We start from the raw sequence: 16957 nt of genomic DNA, 5'->3' as shown, positions 1-16957 counted from the left end.
GGGTGATTTCATAGGTGGGTAAGCATCATAGAGTATATTTAGACAAACCTAGAGGACAGAGTCTGCTACACAGGTAGGTACAGTATATACTGTTGGACGTGTGATCCATCATTGACAAATGCAGTTGTTATGTGAGGCATGATTACACAAATACCAGCATTTAGCTTAGTAAATCTCGACTTTTGGCTTAGGCAACAGTTGTCAGGTTGAGGCATTCTAGTATTTTGGTGGTGATTAAGTTTGTTTGAAGGAGTTTAAGATGCTAAGACAACCAACCATCAGTCTTTGGATATGCACATTACCTTGGTTTGGCTATGCACAGAACAGGTTTTCTCCAGGTTAACTGCTTCCGTATCCCCTGTCCAGCATGTTAAGTTTAAAGTTGCTCATCTCTCTTAACATGCATAACTTAAGCCTTGGCTTTGTAAAGTTCCTTGTTGGATGTGAAAGCCAAGGAGATAACATCCTTTTGGGATAAAAAGCATAGCTGGCCATACTTGGCGGGGAGGGGGCAAGCAGAGGGGTCTACTTGCTTAGGTAGGCAAGGCTGAACATTGAGTTTAGAGTATGTAATGTCAGTTCTGCTTCTAGTTTTTAACAGCAGGGGGTGGGGGGGTCTTGCATTCTGATCTGATTTATACGATGGCTTATATGGTACCAAAGCCACTCCTTTACCCCAAATGGGTTTTTAAATCTTCAGTTGACTTTGACCAAGCCTGCCTTGTCTCTTGTTTGTATAGCCTGAGGTCAAGGAGGACAACTCTTCAGGCCTGGCTCTGGGACAATAATAATAGCCCATTGTTGCAATTACTGCTTTAGCCCCTAGTGTAGGACAAACATGTTTAAAACAAAAGACAGAGTGCCAACTCCTTTCCTTAGTTGAAATAGTATCTGGAATTAGTAAAAAGTACTCCATTCTGCAGCTTAAATTAGGCTGGAAAAGAACTAGTTGAGAAACTTTGGTGGTAGTTTGTATACTCAAAAAGCAAAATACAGGCTAGGACGTGGTGGTATGTGCCTATAGTCCTACCAGGCTGAGGCAGAAAGATCACTGGAGCTCGTTACTTCAAGACCAGCCTGGGCAACATAGCAAGACTCAAAAAAAGGCAAATGAAAGCTTTCATCCAGGTGACTTTGAAATCACTCTTCAGCAAGGTTCCATGTTCTTACTCCTTTTGAGACAATTTTGTGCACTAGGCTCTCCCATTTCAGGCAAACAACTTTCAAACAAACTCAGGACAGAACAAGGACTACAACTCAACACTGCTAAGTTTCACATGTATTCCCAAGGTCCCCAAATGCTCATTCTCCACTGCAAAATTCAAAACTAGAGGCAAGAATGATGACTGACTTCTGTATGAGAAGAAAATAAAGGTAAAATGGTGGGGGTTCTTGGTACACCTACAAAATGACAAGTCAAAGGTTTGTGGAGGTCTTTTCCCTTACCAGATGGATCAGCAACAGGAAAACAAGACTTAACCATATGTGGTTCTACTACAGAATTTACACATAGCCAAGCAAATGAGTTCTAGAGAGGCAGACACCAGCCTAGTACCTGTTTGTGTATGGATAGCATCAACATGGAAACAGACCAGGTAGTACCCTAAACTATCATCTTATTTATTTGGAGCTTCCGAAGTTGCCCATGATCAGTGCCCACAAAATAAGACAGGAGTCTTGAGGTTAGCAGGGACATCTTTTCTACAGGGCACTTATTCCAGCTATTTGCCAGACAAGCCTTAATCACAAAGGTGTGGTTTAAGTGGAAGTTGCAAAAGGAATGAGGTCAGCTGGAGGAAGGAATGGCTCCAAAAAATCCAGAGGAATTGACTGGTTATCTAGTAAGGGTGACAGTCAGCCATGAAGGCAGGCCTTGATGACACAAGCATGTATCCCTCTCAGAGTTGTTATGTCTGTTTTTCTGTTTAGGACAGGGTCTCAGGTAGGTAGCCCAGGCTGCCCTCAAACTTGCCATCTTCTTGCCTCAGCCTTCCTAGTGCTGGAATTATGGGAGGAGGGGGATGGGAGAGTATCACCACACTGAGCTAGTTGTTTCCATTGTTAACTCAAATAGCACTCCATTAATGAGATCCATGCAAGGCAATTTGATACAGTGGGTTGGTCTGTTTTCCATCACCTCACAAGATGTATGGAAAAAAATAATTTTAAATGAAGTTTAGTGTGGGCACCAGTGGCTCATGCCTGTAGTCTTGGCTACTCAGGAGTCAGAAATCAGGATTGCAGTTCAAAGTCAGCCAGGGCAAAAAGTTTTCAAAACCCTATCTCAAAAATACCCAGCACAAAAAAGCTAGTGGAATGGCTCAAGTGGTAGAACACCTGCCTTAACAACCGTGAGCCCTTGAGTTCAAACCCCAGTACCACCAGAATAAATAAATGAAGTGTAGGGACTGCTTAAGATAAAGCAAGCTTTCCCACACCCACCCAAGCAGATCATCCTGAAGAATGGGTGGTTAAAAGTAAGGCCTGTTCATCTCCCTGCCACAGGCCTAACCTGTCTTCCTATCTTCCTGCCAGAAGCTTGGAGGCTACAACACCCACTATACCTGTCAACAGCAAAAAGAGGTCAGGCCCACAGCAGTGATCACCTTAGCCCCAACGCCCCAGCTAGTGAACATGATCTGAACAAAAACTGTATCGCTTGGGGACAGAGCAGTAATAAAAATACACTCACTCACTCAGGGCTGGCGGAGTGGCTCAATGTCTGCCTAGCAAGTGTGAGGCCCTGAGTTCAAACCCCACCAGTACTGCCAAAAAAAAGTACTTGCTCAGGCAAGGGACACATTAGGCACACCTCCAATCTATTTTGTTCTGATTATTTTTGGAGTTTCTATTTGCCTGGGCTGGCCTCAAAATGTGACCTTCCTGATCTCAGTGCCCCAAGTAGCTACAATTATAGACAGGATCAACATTATTCTTAAGAGTTCTAGTCCACCCCTCCAGACATCTCTCTAGTAAGTAGCATCATTAAAGCACTGAGACGAGCCAGGTTACATGGTACCTGGGAGTTTAAGAACACAAGTTCTACTGAACTTTGTCCAGTAATCTCAGAAGACCACCAGGTGGGCCTTTACTCCTGCGACATTAGTAAGCGCCCACTGACATGGGCCTTCTAGACTTCTAGCCCCCACCAAGTGAGGTCTTAAAAGCTTTACAGCTCTTCCCAGGCTGGGAACTAGAACAGGGTTTTTGAGGGAGAAGATTCCATTCACCTAGGCTGAGATGGTTTTCCAACATGTCTTATAGCTTGGGGCCTGGTTTCATGCTGATACTGTGGCCCTATAGCAGTGCTTGTCATGTTAGTAGGTCCCACTGACGTCTCAGGTTTTCATAATCACGGCTACATCCCAGTACTCTGCACCTCTAGCAGGTGGGGGCTACTAGAGAAATTATAGTAGCACTGCAAACCTAAAAAATGCAGTTTGTAGCAGGTGAACCGGTAAGGGCATGGGTAAAAACACCTATCCTAGCTCTAAAAAGGAAAGCCAAAAGAATTCTTCCTGAGAGGGTTCAGAGGTACACAACACCTGCCTGAAGGTTCAATGCAGCAATTTAAGACTTTTGTCTTTCTAAATTCCTCATTGTCAGCCTCCCCAGCTCTCCACCCACCTTTCCACTGGAACTCTGCATTAGCCACACAATGGCCAATCCTCCCCCTATGGGGCCTGTTTCTTCTACTCTCAATTTGAATTCAAAGTAGGGAAAAATTGCACTTGAGATGAATCATCCATTTTATTTTATTTGTCATGTGCTCACAGCATCTTTCTCTCCTCTCCCTGGCAGGTCACAGAGATAAATTAAAAATAAAATCTACAAGGAAAATAATTTATAAAAAGCACTCCCAGGCTCATGCCTTCCATCCCTACTGCTCAGTTTGGAACCCCCTCCCCCTCCATAGGGAGGAGAATCAGTGCTTTCCCCCAACTCACTCCTGCTAGTCTGGAGCAGACAGTACTCCAGAGCTGGGCAGTTAATGGGGCGGCAGTGGCAAAGTTCCAAATAAAGACAATGTGGTCTTGGAACCATCTGGCCACCTTGGCGCTCCCCCTGGTTGCCTGCCCCAGGTTCAGCTGGGGCTGTGGAGATGCTGCCTGTGACTGAGAGCCTGGGGAGGGTGCTCTCAGCCCATCACATGCACTTCTCATTCTAGAAAGAAACCCAAAAAAGAAAACAGACAAGACCTCGGGACAGAGGAGAAAAATCCCAAGTGTTCACACAGTTACACGGAGTCTTTATGGCAAAGAGAACATTTAGCAGCTTTGAATATTGGGGCATCTCCTTTTTACTCAACACAAGCATTCTAGACCCTATAAGTGAAACAGGGCAAGCCCTATTTTAAAAAAAAAAAAAAAATCAAAGCGCAAGAAATTCTAAGAGGCCTAGTTTTTTGTTGGTGCCGGGTTTGGTAGGGTTTTCTTGTTTGTTTTCCCCAGTAACAAGCCCAGTTGGTAGGTAGAGGCTTGAGGGAAGACTCCTCAGTGTTGTGCTAAATACTGCCTGGAGGTGGCTGCACTGGATTCTCCCTCCATTACGTCTCTCTCCCTTGGTTTAGCCCCAGAAGAGGAAGCTGCAAGCCCAGTCCTGAGCACTGCCAGCACAGCAACCCACACTGAGAGCTACAGGCAGCTAGTGAAGGTGAGGACCACAAGCACAGGATGGGACTGAGAGGAGTACAGAATTTCCATGCAGGCTCTGATACAGTGGGAACCTCAGGGGTGGCTGGAGCCCAGATGGAGGTGTCAGTGGCAGAGCAGTGAGTGACATGCTTGGTATTGGGGCTGCTGCAACATGGACTCATCACCCTTTTCTGCTCCTGTGCCCTTTGGCCCAAAACCAACAAGCCAGTGTTGGATGCCCACAACTCCCATCCAACTAAAACATTACAGATGACATCCAAGAGCTCCCCTTTAGGGATGCCAAAGTGCATGGAACAAAAAGAATCAATAAAGCCCCACCCCAGTCCCCAACCTACCTGTGGTACCCCACTGGAATAAAATGGGGTTTATCAATCACACCAGAAACCTAGGCCTACTGGAGTCACTCAGATCTGCTACCTGGAAACCTGGCCAAAGCCCATCTTAACCTTCCCTTTGCTTTTCTCAGTGCTTTGACTTTTTTTTTTTTTTTTTTTGGGTTTCCTTCCTTCCAGAAATGAGACTTTCTACCACTTTTTCTCCCTTCCATACCTTTTGTTTGGCCTTTACTCCCTGCAGCTTTCACCTCCAGCAATGCCAGTACTACCCTTCCCCCTCACAAGAAAGGGGTAGAGTGGGGACCCTGGCCACCCAAATGGTCTGGCCACTTCCACCCACGTCAGTGGGGGAAGTTGAGCCACACTGCGCCCGCGCCCGCCTCTTCCTATGCACTGACCCGCAGTCATCCCATCTGAGACGATATATTGGATAAGAAGGCATTGAAGTCCCCACTGTAGGTCCAGGTCCAGGTCCAGGCCCAGCCCTTCTCCAGTTTCGGTCTTAGTGAGCGTCCACCCCTGCCTCCCCAGGCTCACTTCCTCCGGTCCTTTGGCTTCCTCTCCTGCCGCCGGGCCTGCTGGTCAGCCATGGTGCGAGGAATGAGGAGGACACTACCATCCCCAGCATACTGGAGTGCATACTGACTGGGCGAGTAGGGCCTCCCATTCTCATCCCGTAGCCGCCCAAACACCTCTTGGTACAGGCTCTGGACCTTCTGTTTCATCTGCCGCAGTGACCGCAGGAACTCCACCTTTTCTCGCAGCAGTCGGGCCTTATCGCGTTGCAGATCCTCTACATCACGCTCCAGGTTCAGGATGGTGTCCAGCTTGCGCTTGCGGCAGTTCTGTGCTGCCATCTTGTTCTTGCCCCGGCGCCGAATGTCACGGATAAGGCTCAGCTGGGCCTCACTCAGCTGGTATTTGGAAAGCAGCTCATTGAATTCCTCTACAGGCAGGTTGATGATTTTGTCATTGGTGAACGGAATCTTCATGGCACGGGCTCGATGCTCATCCCGACTCATCTGCTTGTCCAGGAAGTCGGCCTGCTTCTCCTTGCTACCTTTCTTGAGGGTTGTGGGCGGTGGCAGGTCAGCAGAGTCAAGGGCACTGGGTGCCATGTTGTATGTGTGGTTGTGGCCCACATGCTCCAAGTAGGGCAGGCAGGAGAGCTGAGACGGATCCTGGTAGCTCATGCGACAGAACTTGGAGTACTCAGGCTGGTAACCCACTGCACCCTCAGCCTCTTCCAAATCCAGGGTCTCAGAGTCAGAACTATAGCCAACAGCACCTTCCTCAGAAAAGGAGGAAGAGGAAGAGGCAGAGGAAGAAGCGGAAGAAGAGGAAGAGGAGGAAGAGGAAGAAGAGCTGCCTTCAGAGCTGCTCAGGGAAGAAGGGCTATGGCTGGAGTCCAGGGAGAGGCCAGAGTCAGAGTCAAACTCTTCCTCAAGCTGGGAGGCCTGCACAGGGTTGAAGCCCTCCTCGATAGCCAGGTCCATCAGGCTGATCTCATCCAGCATGGCTTCATCTAATAGGCCCCCCAGAGGGTCAGGCAGCTCTGGGCCTGCTGTGTCATTGGCTGTGCCATTGAGTTGGGGTGGGAAAAAAAGCCCTGCCAGGTTGGTGGAGCCAAAGGTGGAGTTGAGGCTGGTGGAATTGCTGGGGACCAGCGGAAGCAGAGTGGAGCTGCCAGCCACAGGCAGGCTCTCTACCTCAGGGCTGAATAGTGAAAAGTCCTGGCTGCAGCCCCCCAGGGATGCCTGATGCAGGCTGACATTTTGATTGATGGGAGTGTTGGGAGCAAGGCTGTAGTTGGTGCTCAGGGGGTCTCCAGGAGGGGCATTGTACAGAACTTCACTTGTTGATGTGTTCACTTCCATGGCCTGGGAAGAAGAAGAGCACCAGCATTCATGAGCAGCAAACTCCTCCCTCAGTTCACACCCTGCAGGCCCCCAACCAAAGCACAGCTGCCTGGGCACAAGGGCAAGAGACTGGACAACAAAGCCCAGTGTCAGTTCCCAGTCCCATTTGGACCCAGTTAGGGCCAACAGAGGTGTTTCCTTCCTATGGGCTTCAACCCAGTGCAGGACGAACCAGCTCCTGATCATGTGTGGCCAGACTCCCCCATCTTGGGGTGAAAGGGAATCAGCAGTGAAAACCCCCACACTTGAGTCAGAGAACCTAGCTGCACAGCTTTCTGTATGACCACAGGACTATCACTTGTTATCTATGACCTTTAATTTCCTCACATTTAAAATAGCAAAGGGAGCTGAAGGTAGCTCAGTGATAAGAGTGCTTGTCTAACTAGCACCCTGGGTTCAATTCCCAGCATGGCAAAATAAAACAAAGGGCCAACTAGATGCTTGGGAGGGCAAAGGAAAATGAGGATGACTGTAAACATTATGTGAGTGTCACCCAAGTGATTCCATGAAGGAAAGGCAGGCGCACCTACAAAGCACATCCTACTTTGGAAGGTTCAGATTGGGGTTTTAACCCAACCTTACCCCAACTCCACCTTCTCCACACCCAAGAAAAACACCTGGATGGATTACCTCTCAGTGTCCCCTACTTTCCTATGGACAGCTAGAGGAACCATTACCTTCCCTACCACCCCCTGCCCAGAGGTGCAAGTGACTACACAGTGGAACACACTGAACAAAACGCCACAAGCTGTGCTGTTCTGACGACCTTACCTGCATTTCCATGATGGACATGAGATCTTGCCACTGCTGTTCCAAATCAAATGGCGACTCTGTCCCCGTCAAGAGAGGAGACAAGAGACTGTTTTGAAGAGCTGGAGACTCACTTTCACTAGGCACTGCTTCTGTGATGCTGGCAACTTCTGCTGGGAACTAGGGCAGAATAAAAGGCTTCAATAGCGGGAGGAAGACTACCTTCTGCTTTCCTCCAAATGACTACCACCTGGCTTCCTGTTTCTTTCTTCCTTTGAATTCACCCCCAGCAGTCAGGTAAAGGCCAGAACAGAGAGCTACCCTGGGGCCAGCCATCGAGAGATAGGCTGTCCTGCTCACTTAGTGGGCTCTCCCTGGTCCTGCTCACCTCAGCATTCTCCCCAAAGGGGCAGGTGGCTTCCAGCAGCCTAAGGCACTCTTCCAAGGACAGGGCTGTCTGGTCCTCCCCACCAGGCACCTGTGGCAACAGCAACTGTAAGTCTAGCTGGCCTGGGCCCTAGCTGCTTAGGACTGACACCTCTTCCCCAACACCACCGCAGGCCTGCAGTCGCCCTCCCATTCCAGCCAATGTTGGGTCTCAAGTCCCAGACTCACAGGGAAGAGGAGTCTCCCAGAAGAGAGAGTAGAAGAGTCCTAAGACAAGCAGGAAGATGCTAGACACTTTGTCTTCTCTGCCCTGTCTATTGCCAAGGCCTGACACTTTTGAGTCTGCTGCTCATGTCCTCCCCCTTTTGCAGCCCAGTCACTTTGACTATAAACCCCAAGCCAAAAGACCTTCAGGTCCATCCCGTGGACACAACCATCCTTTAGGGAAAGTTTATGGGAGACCTCCAGCTTGGTAAGTCTGAGGGTGTAGGGAGCAGAGAAGCAAGTGACAGAGGCAGCATTTACCTGTGCAGGGAAGCTCTCCCCAGTCTCTCCGTCCACTAGTAGGTTTCGGGCCAGAGCTTCCGCACCCTCTCCTGCCCAGGTGTCCTCCTGCTCTCCTCCATCTCGCAGATTCTTATCCACATCCTGCTCTTTCTGACGATGACTATAGTCAAAAACCTCACGTCCAGCCCCCAGATCAATATCCTGCCGCCAAAGGATGTCAATCAGATCTATGTCCTGAAAGACAGACCATGACAGCTTTAGCTCTCAAGTCCCCAGATGCCCCTACCCATCCTGCCCCTCAGAGGTCCCTACTAGTGCCACTTTCTAGTCCTAGGTGGGGCCCTTCCCAGTCCTGTGCCTGCCACTCTTTACCCTCCAATTCCTCTGCACCAGTGATGCTTCATTTATCCATTTTCAAGCACTACCCCCTTTCTCCCCCAAAAAAGAGCCATTAGCAAAAAAGCCACTAGCATGACTGTAGGTTTAGACTGTGGACCGGAGACACACCCCAGCGGAGAGCAGAACTACCTCACCCCTACATAAGAAAGGAAAAGAAAGCAAGACACATCTCTCATTTCTGAATGAGAACCCCTGAAAACGTATTTTATAGGAGGATGGCATGGGCAAGCAAGGGCAAACTACCTAGGCGAAATTGGAAATTGCTTAGTGGCGGCCAGGCTTGCATCAGCCTGTGGTACCACTGCATTTGCATAAAGGGGTGGGGTGGCCTGGAGAGGAAAATCCCTGCATTTCCAACCACCTGATGCAACCAATGACAACTGACAGGCTACCTTCAGCCATTCCCCCTTCACAAGCTGACAGCAGGAGTAGGCTTGAACACCTACAACTCTTAAAGCCAAGCTCACCTCAAGATCCATCTCTCCCAGAATCCTATCTCAGCTGATCCTAGTAAGCTGCCTTGATCCCAAGGGAGCCTTAGGCAGTCAGATAATCCTCAGTGAGCACCCCACCCCTGCTTAGGCCAGCCTCACCATGTCCCCTCACACCAGTGCTGTCTCCCTCCCTCCCTCACCACACCCCAGGGCTCACTGGCTAACCCACTCAAGGACATAACTCCCATCACTGCTCAACTCTGCCACCTTGGGCACCAATACAGTGAATAGTTCCTGCATCAACTGATCTCCCACCCGCTGCCTAAAACCCCAGCAGAGCCATTTGGGCTTCCTATACATGCTGTTCCCTTTGGCAGCGTCCTCCCAGTAAGACTGAAGGGCTCTAAAGTGCGGCCTTCCCTTGAGAGATTAAAAAGCAGTCATACACATACTTTCCAGAGAGCAGTGCCCTAAGCGCAGTCCCACCTCCCTAGTAGGTACTGAATCCTTTCCCACCATAACCCTTCCAATTCCATCCTGAGACCCGAAGACCTCCCACATGTATCTCTCCCTTCAGTCTCCCACCATACACCAACCTGAGCAGAAGCCCTGGACCCAGGAGCAGAGGGGGGCTGGGCCACCCGGTGACCAGCCAGCAATGAGTTAAGGGGCTGGCTGTCTTTGGCATGGCCCCCACCACCGTGAGAGCTGCGGTCCAGGCGGGTCATGGTCTGCGACAGGAGCCCCAGGACAGCCGGTGCCGGGAAGCCGGACAGGGGGCTGCAAGGAGCTCTTGACTTGCAGGGAGCACACCAGGCTGGAAGGGTGGCCCCTTGCTAGCTCCGAGGGGCCCGAGGAGGGTGCCCCGCCCGTGTTGCTGCCTGGGCGGCCCAGCCCAGCCCCCTTCCTCCATCCTGGAGCAGCCCCCTCCCACCTCACAACCCCAGTTCCACTCAGGCGCCCGGCAGCCCCCACCCTGAGCTCACCGCAGAGGCTGCAGTGAGACGGGACTCCCACCCCATGCTCCGTGCTCACGCTGCAGAGGAAAACGAGCTTCCTCCAGAACCTATCCTCCCGCTCCTCCCTCTCCCCCTCCCCACGCCCCCCAAACTTGTTACCTAGGCTGCAGCAAGGAGCCAATACCCTCCCCCTCCCTCCCCGCAGGTCACTGCTGAGGCTGCAGAGAGCCAATCCCCTCCCCCAGGCCAGCAGCTGGGCTGCGGAAAGAGCCAATCCCCTCCCACTGTCGTTACCTAGGCTGCGCCGGGAGCCAATCTCCTCCCCCAAGTCTCCGCTGGAGATGCGGAAGGAGCCAATCCCCTCCCACCGCCTGTTACCTAGCTGCAGACGAGAACCAATCTCTGCACCAGGGCAGCTGGAGAAGCTGCCGCAAGGAACCAGCCCATCCCTGGGCCGCCTCCGTCTCCTTGAGGAGATGCACCCAGGGGCGGGCAGCCCCACCCAGCCCAGTAAGTCAGCTGGGGTGGCGCAGTGAGTGCGCCCTGGGGGAAGGGGTGCCACTCCGCCCCCTCTGGTCGCATCTTCCTCCTCCAGATCACTAGAAACCGGGTAGACACTCCTGCAGCTTCGCCGGGAATCTAAATTCTTTGCTGGGAAGTGGAAGGAGTTTTCTCATTCCTTAGGCAGGCTGTGGCCAGTCCCCAAGGCTAGGGATCACAAGCCAGGTTGGGCAGGAACCCAAGCCAAAAAAGAAAAAAAAAAAAATCCAGGAGCTTTGTCACCCCCAAAACAGGCCAGACTAGAGAAAAAGGGAAAGCCATTTTGCACACGTGCAGCAATGTTACAGTGCTGGCCAGACCTAGACCCTAGGAAGAGTAGGAGAGACAGAATTCAAGGCTAGCACAGGTGCTGGGTAACATCCTGGCCACAAATACAACTCCCACTCCTCCTTTTACCCCAGCTTTTTAAAAAAAGCATTCTCTGCCTGACCCCTGGAGGCATCTCTCCTAGCAGGAAAAAAAGGATCACACTTCATACTCCCTAGATTAGTTTCTCAGAGGGAAATTTAGCTCTTTCCTCACTGCTGCTGCCCTGGAGCCTAAGGTCAGGTCAGAGAGACAGTGTGTTCTCCCTGGTCACAGCCTGCTCCTAGCCTGGATAGAGCTGTAAACAGGCCACCCCCGGCTCTGGGCAGAGTGCCAAACTTGAGGGGAATCCTATCCCTGACAAGGGCCTAGCTATAGCTGCCCACTGAAAGGGCCTGGCAAGGGGGGAGTGCTACCACCCCAGGGATAATGCCAGCTCCAGCAGTGCCTGTCACATGCTCGGGACCTGGGTATTTTTATCCCTGAGTTGCTGAGGAAATGTTGTTCTAGACACATCATAATCTTCCCTTCCCCCCTCCCCAGCCTGGTCCCCTCATGCTGACCCACTCCACCCCCAAGAGGAGTGAAGGCCTGCGGTCAGTCAGGGAAAGTACGACCTACCAGAAGGTAACAGAAAGCCAAGAAATAGAGGAAAGCGGAGTCAAAGTCCCATCCCGTTCTACCCCAACCAGCCTAGACGTATCCAGAACATCCCATATCCCATCCCTGGAGAGCTCCCTACAGAGGTAAGAATGGAGCTAACCCTACAGGGTTCCCAGGAGAGGTTCTGTTCCAGGCTTCTTGGGGCAGGAGCAGGGATCAGAGACCAGGAGCATGGTTCTTTAGGACACAGGGTCAAGCCTGGAGCCCGCTTGAAGGACAGGGAAAGGGGAAGCAGAAGACAGATGAGAATTCAAGTGGGACTGCAAGAATCTAAAACAAGAGGCCCTGAAAGCAAGAAATATCCCTGACCCCATGATCAGATAATCCTAGCCTCTCTCACAACACATCCGAAAGCAGCAAGCTGAGCAGAGAGAGGGTTTCCCAAACTCAATGTTACTGACAATTGTGGGTCAAATAAACCATGGTTTGGGGGTTGACCTGTGCTGTTCAGCAGCATCCTTGGCCTCACTCTTTAGATGCCAGTCCCCTCACCAGGTGTGACAACCGAAACACTGCAGATAATGCCACCTGTCCCTGGGTGGGCAAAAATCACCCCCAGGTGAAACCATGGGCTTACAACAAGACACACTCTTTACCAGTCACTAACACCCAGAGAATTGAAGTCAAGAATAGGCTCCAATGCAGGGAGACAAAACATGGTCTGACCAGGTGGGCAGAGAGAGTCAGTATCTCTACAACCTTACAGTAGCCAGCCTAGAGCCAGCCACACGGCCTCCTCCTTCTCTAATAGCCAGGGGAATGCAATGGGCCTATTTCTCAAGCTCCTTTTTAAGGCTAGGTAACAATCAAAAGCAGTTTTATCACACAGGTGACACAGGGATAGCAGTAGCCATTTGCATCATTAAAAGCAAGGAACTATATCCTTTTTTGCCCAGAGAAGTGACAGGAGTTCGAGATCACCTCTGACAGCTTACAGCAGGCTGACTACTTTGTCTGAACAGTTTCTCCTCTAGCTTCCAGTCTTTCTGCCTTACTCCCTGCAGTGGGCTTTAGCAAAGAATGGGAGCCTTGGCCTCTCCTAGCCAAGAATAACTATTTGAGTCTACCCTTTGGCTCAGGCCCAGGAGAGCTGAATTATCTAGGCTTTACAACAGGCCTGACCGCAAAGAGAACTTTAGGGTACAGTATGAGTGTTTTGATGTGGGGGGAGGTACAAAGTAAGAGACTACACAGTATTTGTGTCTTAGCAACAGATATACACTGCATCAAAGCCCATCACAACATGGTCCTCCCCCACCTCAGGCCTCCAGCAGTCATACTGAAATCCAAGCAGTAAACACCCTGGCATGTTCTAGGAACCTCCCACTGTCCCGACAGATTTAAAGGTGGTTCAGTAAAGGGAAATGTTCCCAGCCCGCAATCCTAAAGTCAGACAATTCAGCCCATTCCTGTCTAAGCACAGGTGCCTAAGACAGCCCAACCTCCAGAACCTATCCAGCTCATCATAGGGCTCAAAGCTGAATCCACAGTACTTCAGAACCAGCCCATTCCTGCACCCCTCCACACCCCACCCACCCACCACCACAGGGCCACTAACCTCTTTGGTTAAGTCTCCACTGACTGGAGGGGCTACAGCCCCCAAATCCTCCAAATCTTCTCCGAATCCCTGCTCCGTTTCACTTTCTCGCACCCCGTTGTCTGGGCCTGTCACATCTTGGAGGCCACTGGAACTCTCAAGGGCGAGGCCTGAGTTGGGCTGGCTGCCAGAGACAGACCCCTCCGGGTCCCGGTGAACCAGCCAGGCATTTACCTCGGTGGTTGGCACCTGGAACCTGTCCAGGGCCCTCACCTGACTGAGGAGCCGACGGGCAGTGAAGTAATTGTCCAGGTCTATGCTCTTGGGGTGGATACCATAGCCATCCAAGGTATTCCTCAGGTTGTGGAATTGTGTCTGAGTATAGGCAGAGCTGGGCCCCAGGATGATCTCCCGGAGCGGGGGGAGCTGTGAGGTCAGGTAAGTATCCACGTCCACCCGCACCCCAATCAGACTCAGCAGAATGGTGAACTGGAGAAGTCCTTCCGTTAAGTATTTCTTCAGAGAAAGCATTGCTGAAGGACCAGAATGTTTATGCTTTTTGGTTTTTAAATCTTCCAAAAGACAAATCAAGGCCACTGCACTGCTGCTCCAGCCAGCAGGTTACCCTCCTCGGTGCCAGACCCTTTACCCCACCCTGGCAGAACACAGGGGTTGACCTCCCTGATGGCCCCAGAGGAAAGACCGCCCCGTGGAGCCAAGGCCACACTCCAGACCACATTCACTTTTCCCTTCTTGACACCTCACCTCTGAAAGTACAACTATTCCTAACCCAGTCCAGGCACTCAGGGCCCACGTGACTTACTGTCTCCACAGTCCACATACGGTCACTTCCTCACTCACATTAGTTGTCCTCTCTGTAGATTCCACTGCAGGCTGTTCTCAGGAACAGCTGACAGATTTTTTTTTTTTTTTTTTTCCTTCTCTCTCCTAAGGTTTATTTTCTTTGGCTGAAGCTCCAGGCCTTTCGTCTTGGGTCAGAGTGTCCCACCTCCTCCACACTTACCAGGGGGGTTTCCAGAGAAACCTGAAATGGAAATCACAAAAGCAGCAAGATAAGATTCCAAGATTTTCACATCATGATTAGGGTAGGAAAACCTTCAGGTACAAGGTAGGAAACGCATTAAAGGCCACTTGTACAGGAAGAAAAAACAAATCACTTACATTATCAGAAATAAAAAACAAAATAAAACAACCTATTATGAAGAGATCAACAACTATAAAAGGAAGGTATTGATCATAAATAATCTCAGACAATGCCAGGACATCCAAAGTATCTTATACTTTGTCTGATTTACCAACCACCTCCCCCACAACCCTGGGACAGGCATGTTATGCTACCCAGCTTCTATTTTTAGCATGAGAAGACCATTTCCTATCTTAAAGGAAAGTTGGTTTCCCATGTCTCAGGAGAAAACTGCCCACAAATCATTGGCCCTTCCAGTTCTAAAGGGGAGGGATTATTAATGGGTGAGTGGGAAAAAACAGGAGAGCAATGTTTGGGCCACCACTTCACACAAAAGAAAAATGTCTTTGTTTTCTCAACTTTGAAATCTAATTTCCCTTTCCTATCATTCTCACAATTAAAAGAAAAGAGGGAGGGCTCTGGACATGGCTCAACTGGTAGAGCACCTGCCTAGCAAGCACAAGACCTGAGTTCAAACCCCAGTACTGCCACAAAAAAAAAAAAAAAACCAAAAGAGAGAGAGAGAGAGAGAGAGAGGAGATGGTAGGGACTTTCACAGTACTGTTCCATCCAGAATCTGCATAAGGCAAGTTTGATCTTTATTCATGACCTTCTGAGCCAAAGCAAAAGGATATGGCCAAGTTCCCAACCCAGATTGCCAAGTGGGGAAGAGGGTAAATTTGCCTGTTCCTGCTTTCTACTTCTGAGCTTCCTAATCTCATAAACCAAGACAAACCCCTCTTCTCTGTGATCACCTTCCAACTTCATTCTAAAGGGGACAGGGAACCTACATCCAACTCTTTCTCTTTCTTTCTCTCTCCCCCCCCCCACACACCACGCCCGCGCACCCCATTTCGTTAGAGTAAACACAACTGCAACCTGAATTCTTTCTTATACCCTCCTGTTTTCACGCAATTTATTACGAAAACCGCCCCAAAGCCAATTAAGTTCGAGAAACCGGACAAAGTTCCTTAAAGACCGACTTAGGGCCAGAGAGCCCTGGCCTAAGTCCAGTCCACCCTACCCCGAATACCCGAGTCCGGCTGGGTCCAAGTCTCCATGCCCACTTCGTGCCTAGGCGTCCAGCGTTCTGGGGCCGCCAGCGAACAAGTGCTACTTTCCTGGCCTTGACCCACCCTTAAAGGCGAACCTCACCCCGCCCTCCGTCCGTGTGGCCCCACCCCACTCCCAAGCCAGACCTCACACCACGCCTTCTCTTGCCCTCAACCCTCCCCAGTCCAGCCCACCCAGCAACGGGTGGGCCCCGCGATTCTTCTCTATCAGGTCTAAGGCCCGACCCCAACGGGAACCCCGCTTGACCGCCCGGCTCCCGCTTCCTGCCTCTCAGCCACATTCCGCCGCCCCTCACCCCATAAGCCTTGGCTGCAACGCATCCCTCCCTCCCTTCAGGGAAAGGAATGTGCCCGGTACCCGCTGCTGGGCTCGGAATCCGCCACTGCCGACACGGCAAGCCCTCAGCCCGAGTCCCGGCCTCGCCGCCGCCACCGCCGGCCGGCCTGGAGCCTCCGCTTCCCTCCCCGCCCCCTCCTTCCCCAGCACTCGGAAGCCCGCCCGCCAAGGCCACAGTTTGCCCAATCAACTAGCCAAGAATGTCGCTGTCACCGGATGTCGTTTTGATTGACAGCAGAAGAAACCCAATAGCTGAGTAATCCTCCTCCTTCCCTGGGCCGTATCTCTAAGACAGACATGGCCCAAAGCCCAATGAGTGCCTAGGCCCGCCTTATGGAGTGGGCCCGCCAATGAGTGGGGCGAAGGCCCAAGTGCCCGACATTCCGGACCCCTCCGTCGCGCTGTCGCGGCGGCCGGTGGTACAGGTTAAGCGCTTCTAGTGCAGTCTGTGTTTGGGGACTGAGGTCCTAGAGCAAGGAATGGGAGTGGGTGTCACCGCATGAGCGCGGAATTCCCTCCTTGAGGGTTTCCACAGTGACTTGCAAAAGTCCAGTGAGACCCTAGGGGGCCGAGGCGGAGCACTGAGCATGTGGTTCTTGTCGTGGCGATGCTTGTGCCGCCATCTTGGGTGCTGGCAACGGAAACCGATATCCTGCCTTCCTCTCTCTGTGGGCCTGGTGTAGTTACCAGGAGGAACGGTGGCACCTCGTGGTACAGACCACAGTCACTTTGCGGGGACAGCCCTGAGGATTGGTTGTCACAACAGTGGCAGGCTGTTGATGGTGTTAGAGATGGACCATAATAGCCATTTTTGTCATCATAGGAACACCACGAAATTACCCCGCCTTCCCCACAGAGCTTAGTCTTGCTTTTTAGGAACGTTCCTTAGTTTCCAGAGTTCTCCCGTCCCACCCAGCCATATTACCGAAAC

General features: G+C 51.2%; 1 protein-coding gene across 9 annotated transcripts; it reads right to left on the bottom strand.

Annotated features, from left to right (window-relative positions):
• Nucleotides 1–3731: 3731 nt before the first annotated feature.
• Nucleotides 3732–16166, bottom strand: Nfe2l1 (NFE2 like bZIP transcription factor 1). Of its 9 annotated transcripts, XM_020155213.2 has the most exons (7): nucleotides 15650–15796; nucleotides 14236–14457; nucleotides 13434–13945; nucleotides 8572–8787; nucleotides 8048–8137; nucleotides 7681–7839; nucleotides 3732–6870 (listed from the first exon to the last, which is right to left on the bottom strand). In XM_020155213.2, the coding sequence occupies exons 3-7, from the start codon at nucleotides 13941–13943 to the stop codon at nucleotides 5524–5526; spliced, it is 2322 nt and encodes a 773-aa protein (XP_020010802.1). In that variant the 5' UTR covers nucleotides 13944–13945; nucleotides 14236–14457; nucleotides 15650–15796; the 3' UTR covers nucleotides 3732–5523. The 9 variants fall into 9 exon arrangements, with proteins under 9 accessions (XP_020010802.1, XP_020010792.1, XP_020010797.1 ...); XM_020155203.2 differs by lacking the exon at nucleotides 15650–15796 and adding an exon at nucleotides 16048–16166 and having other exon boundaries at nucleotides 13434–14457; XM_020155208.2 differs by lacking the exon at nucleotides 15650–15796 and adding an exon at nucleotides 15986–16131 and having other exon boundaries at nucleotides 13434–14457.
• Nucleotides 16167–16957: the final 791 nt, after the last annotated feature.

Source organism: Castor canadensis, chromosome 11, assembly GCF_047511655.1.
Source record: "Castor canadensis chromosome 11, mCasCan1.hap1v2, whole genome shotgun sequence".
Lineage (NCBI taxonomy): Eukaryota > Metazoa > Chordata > Mammalia > Rodentia > Castoridae > Castor > Castor canadensis.
This window is presented reverse-complemented; position numbering and strand designations above follow the sequence as displayed.

Coding starts and splice junctions, on each gene's coding strand:
- Nfe2l1 (XM_020155203.2), bottom strand. CDS start 13,943: ATGCTTTCTCTGAAGAAATACTTAACGGAAGGACTTCTCCAGTTCACC. Junction 7,840..8,047: donor CCTTTGGGGAGAATGCTGAG/GTGAGCAGGACC, acceptor ATTCTGCCCTAG/TTCCCAGCAGAAGTTGCCAG. Junction 6,871..7,680: donor TGTCCATCATGGAAATGCAG/GTAAGGTCGTCA, acceptor TCTTCTTCCCAG/GCCATGGAAGTGAACACATC.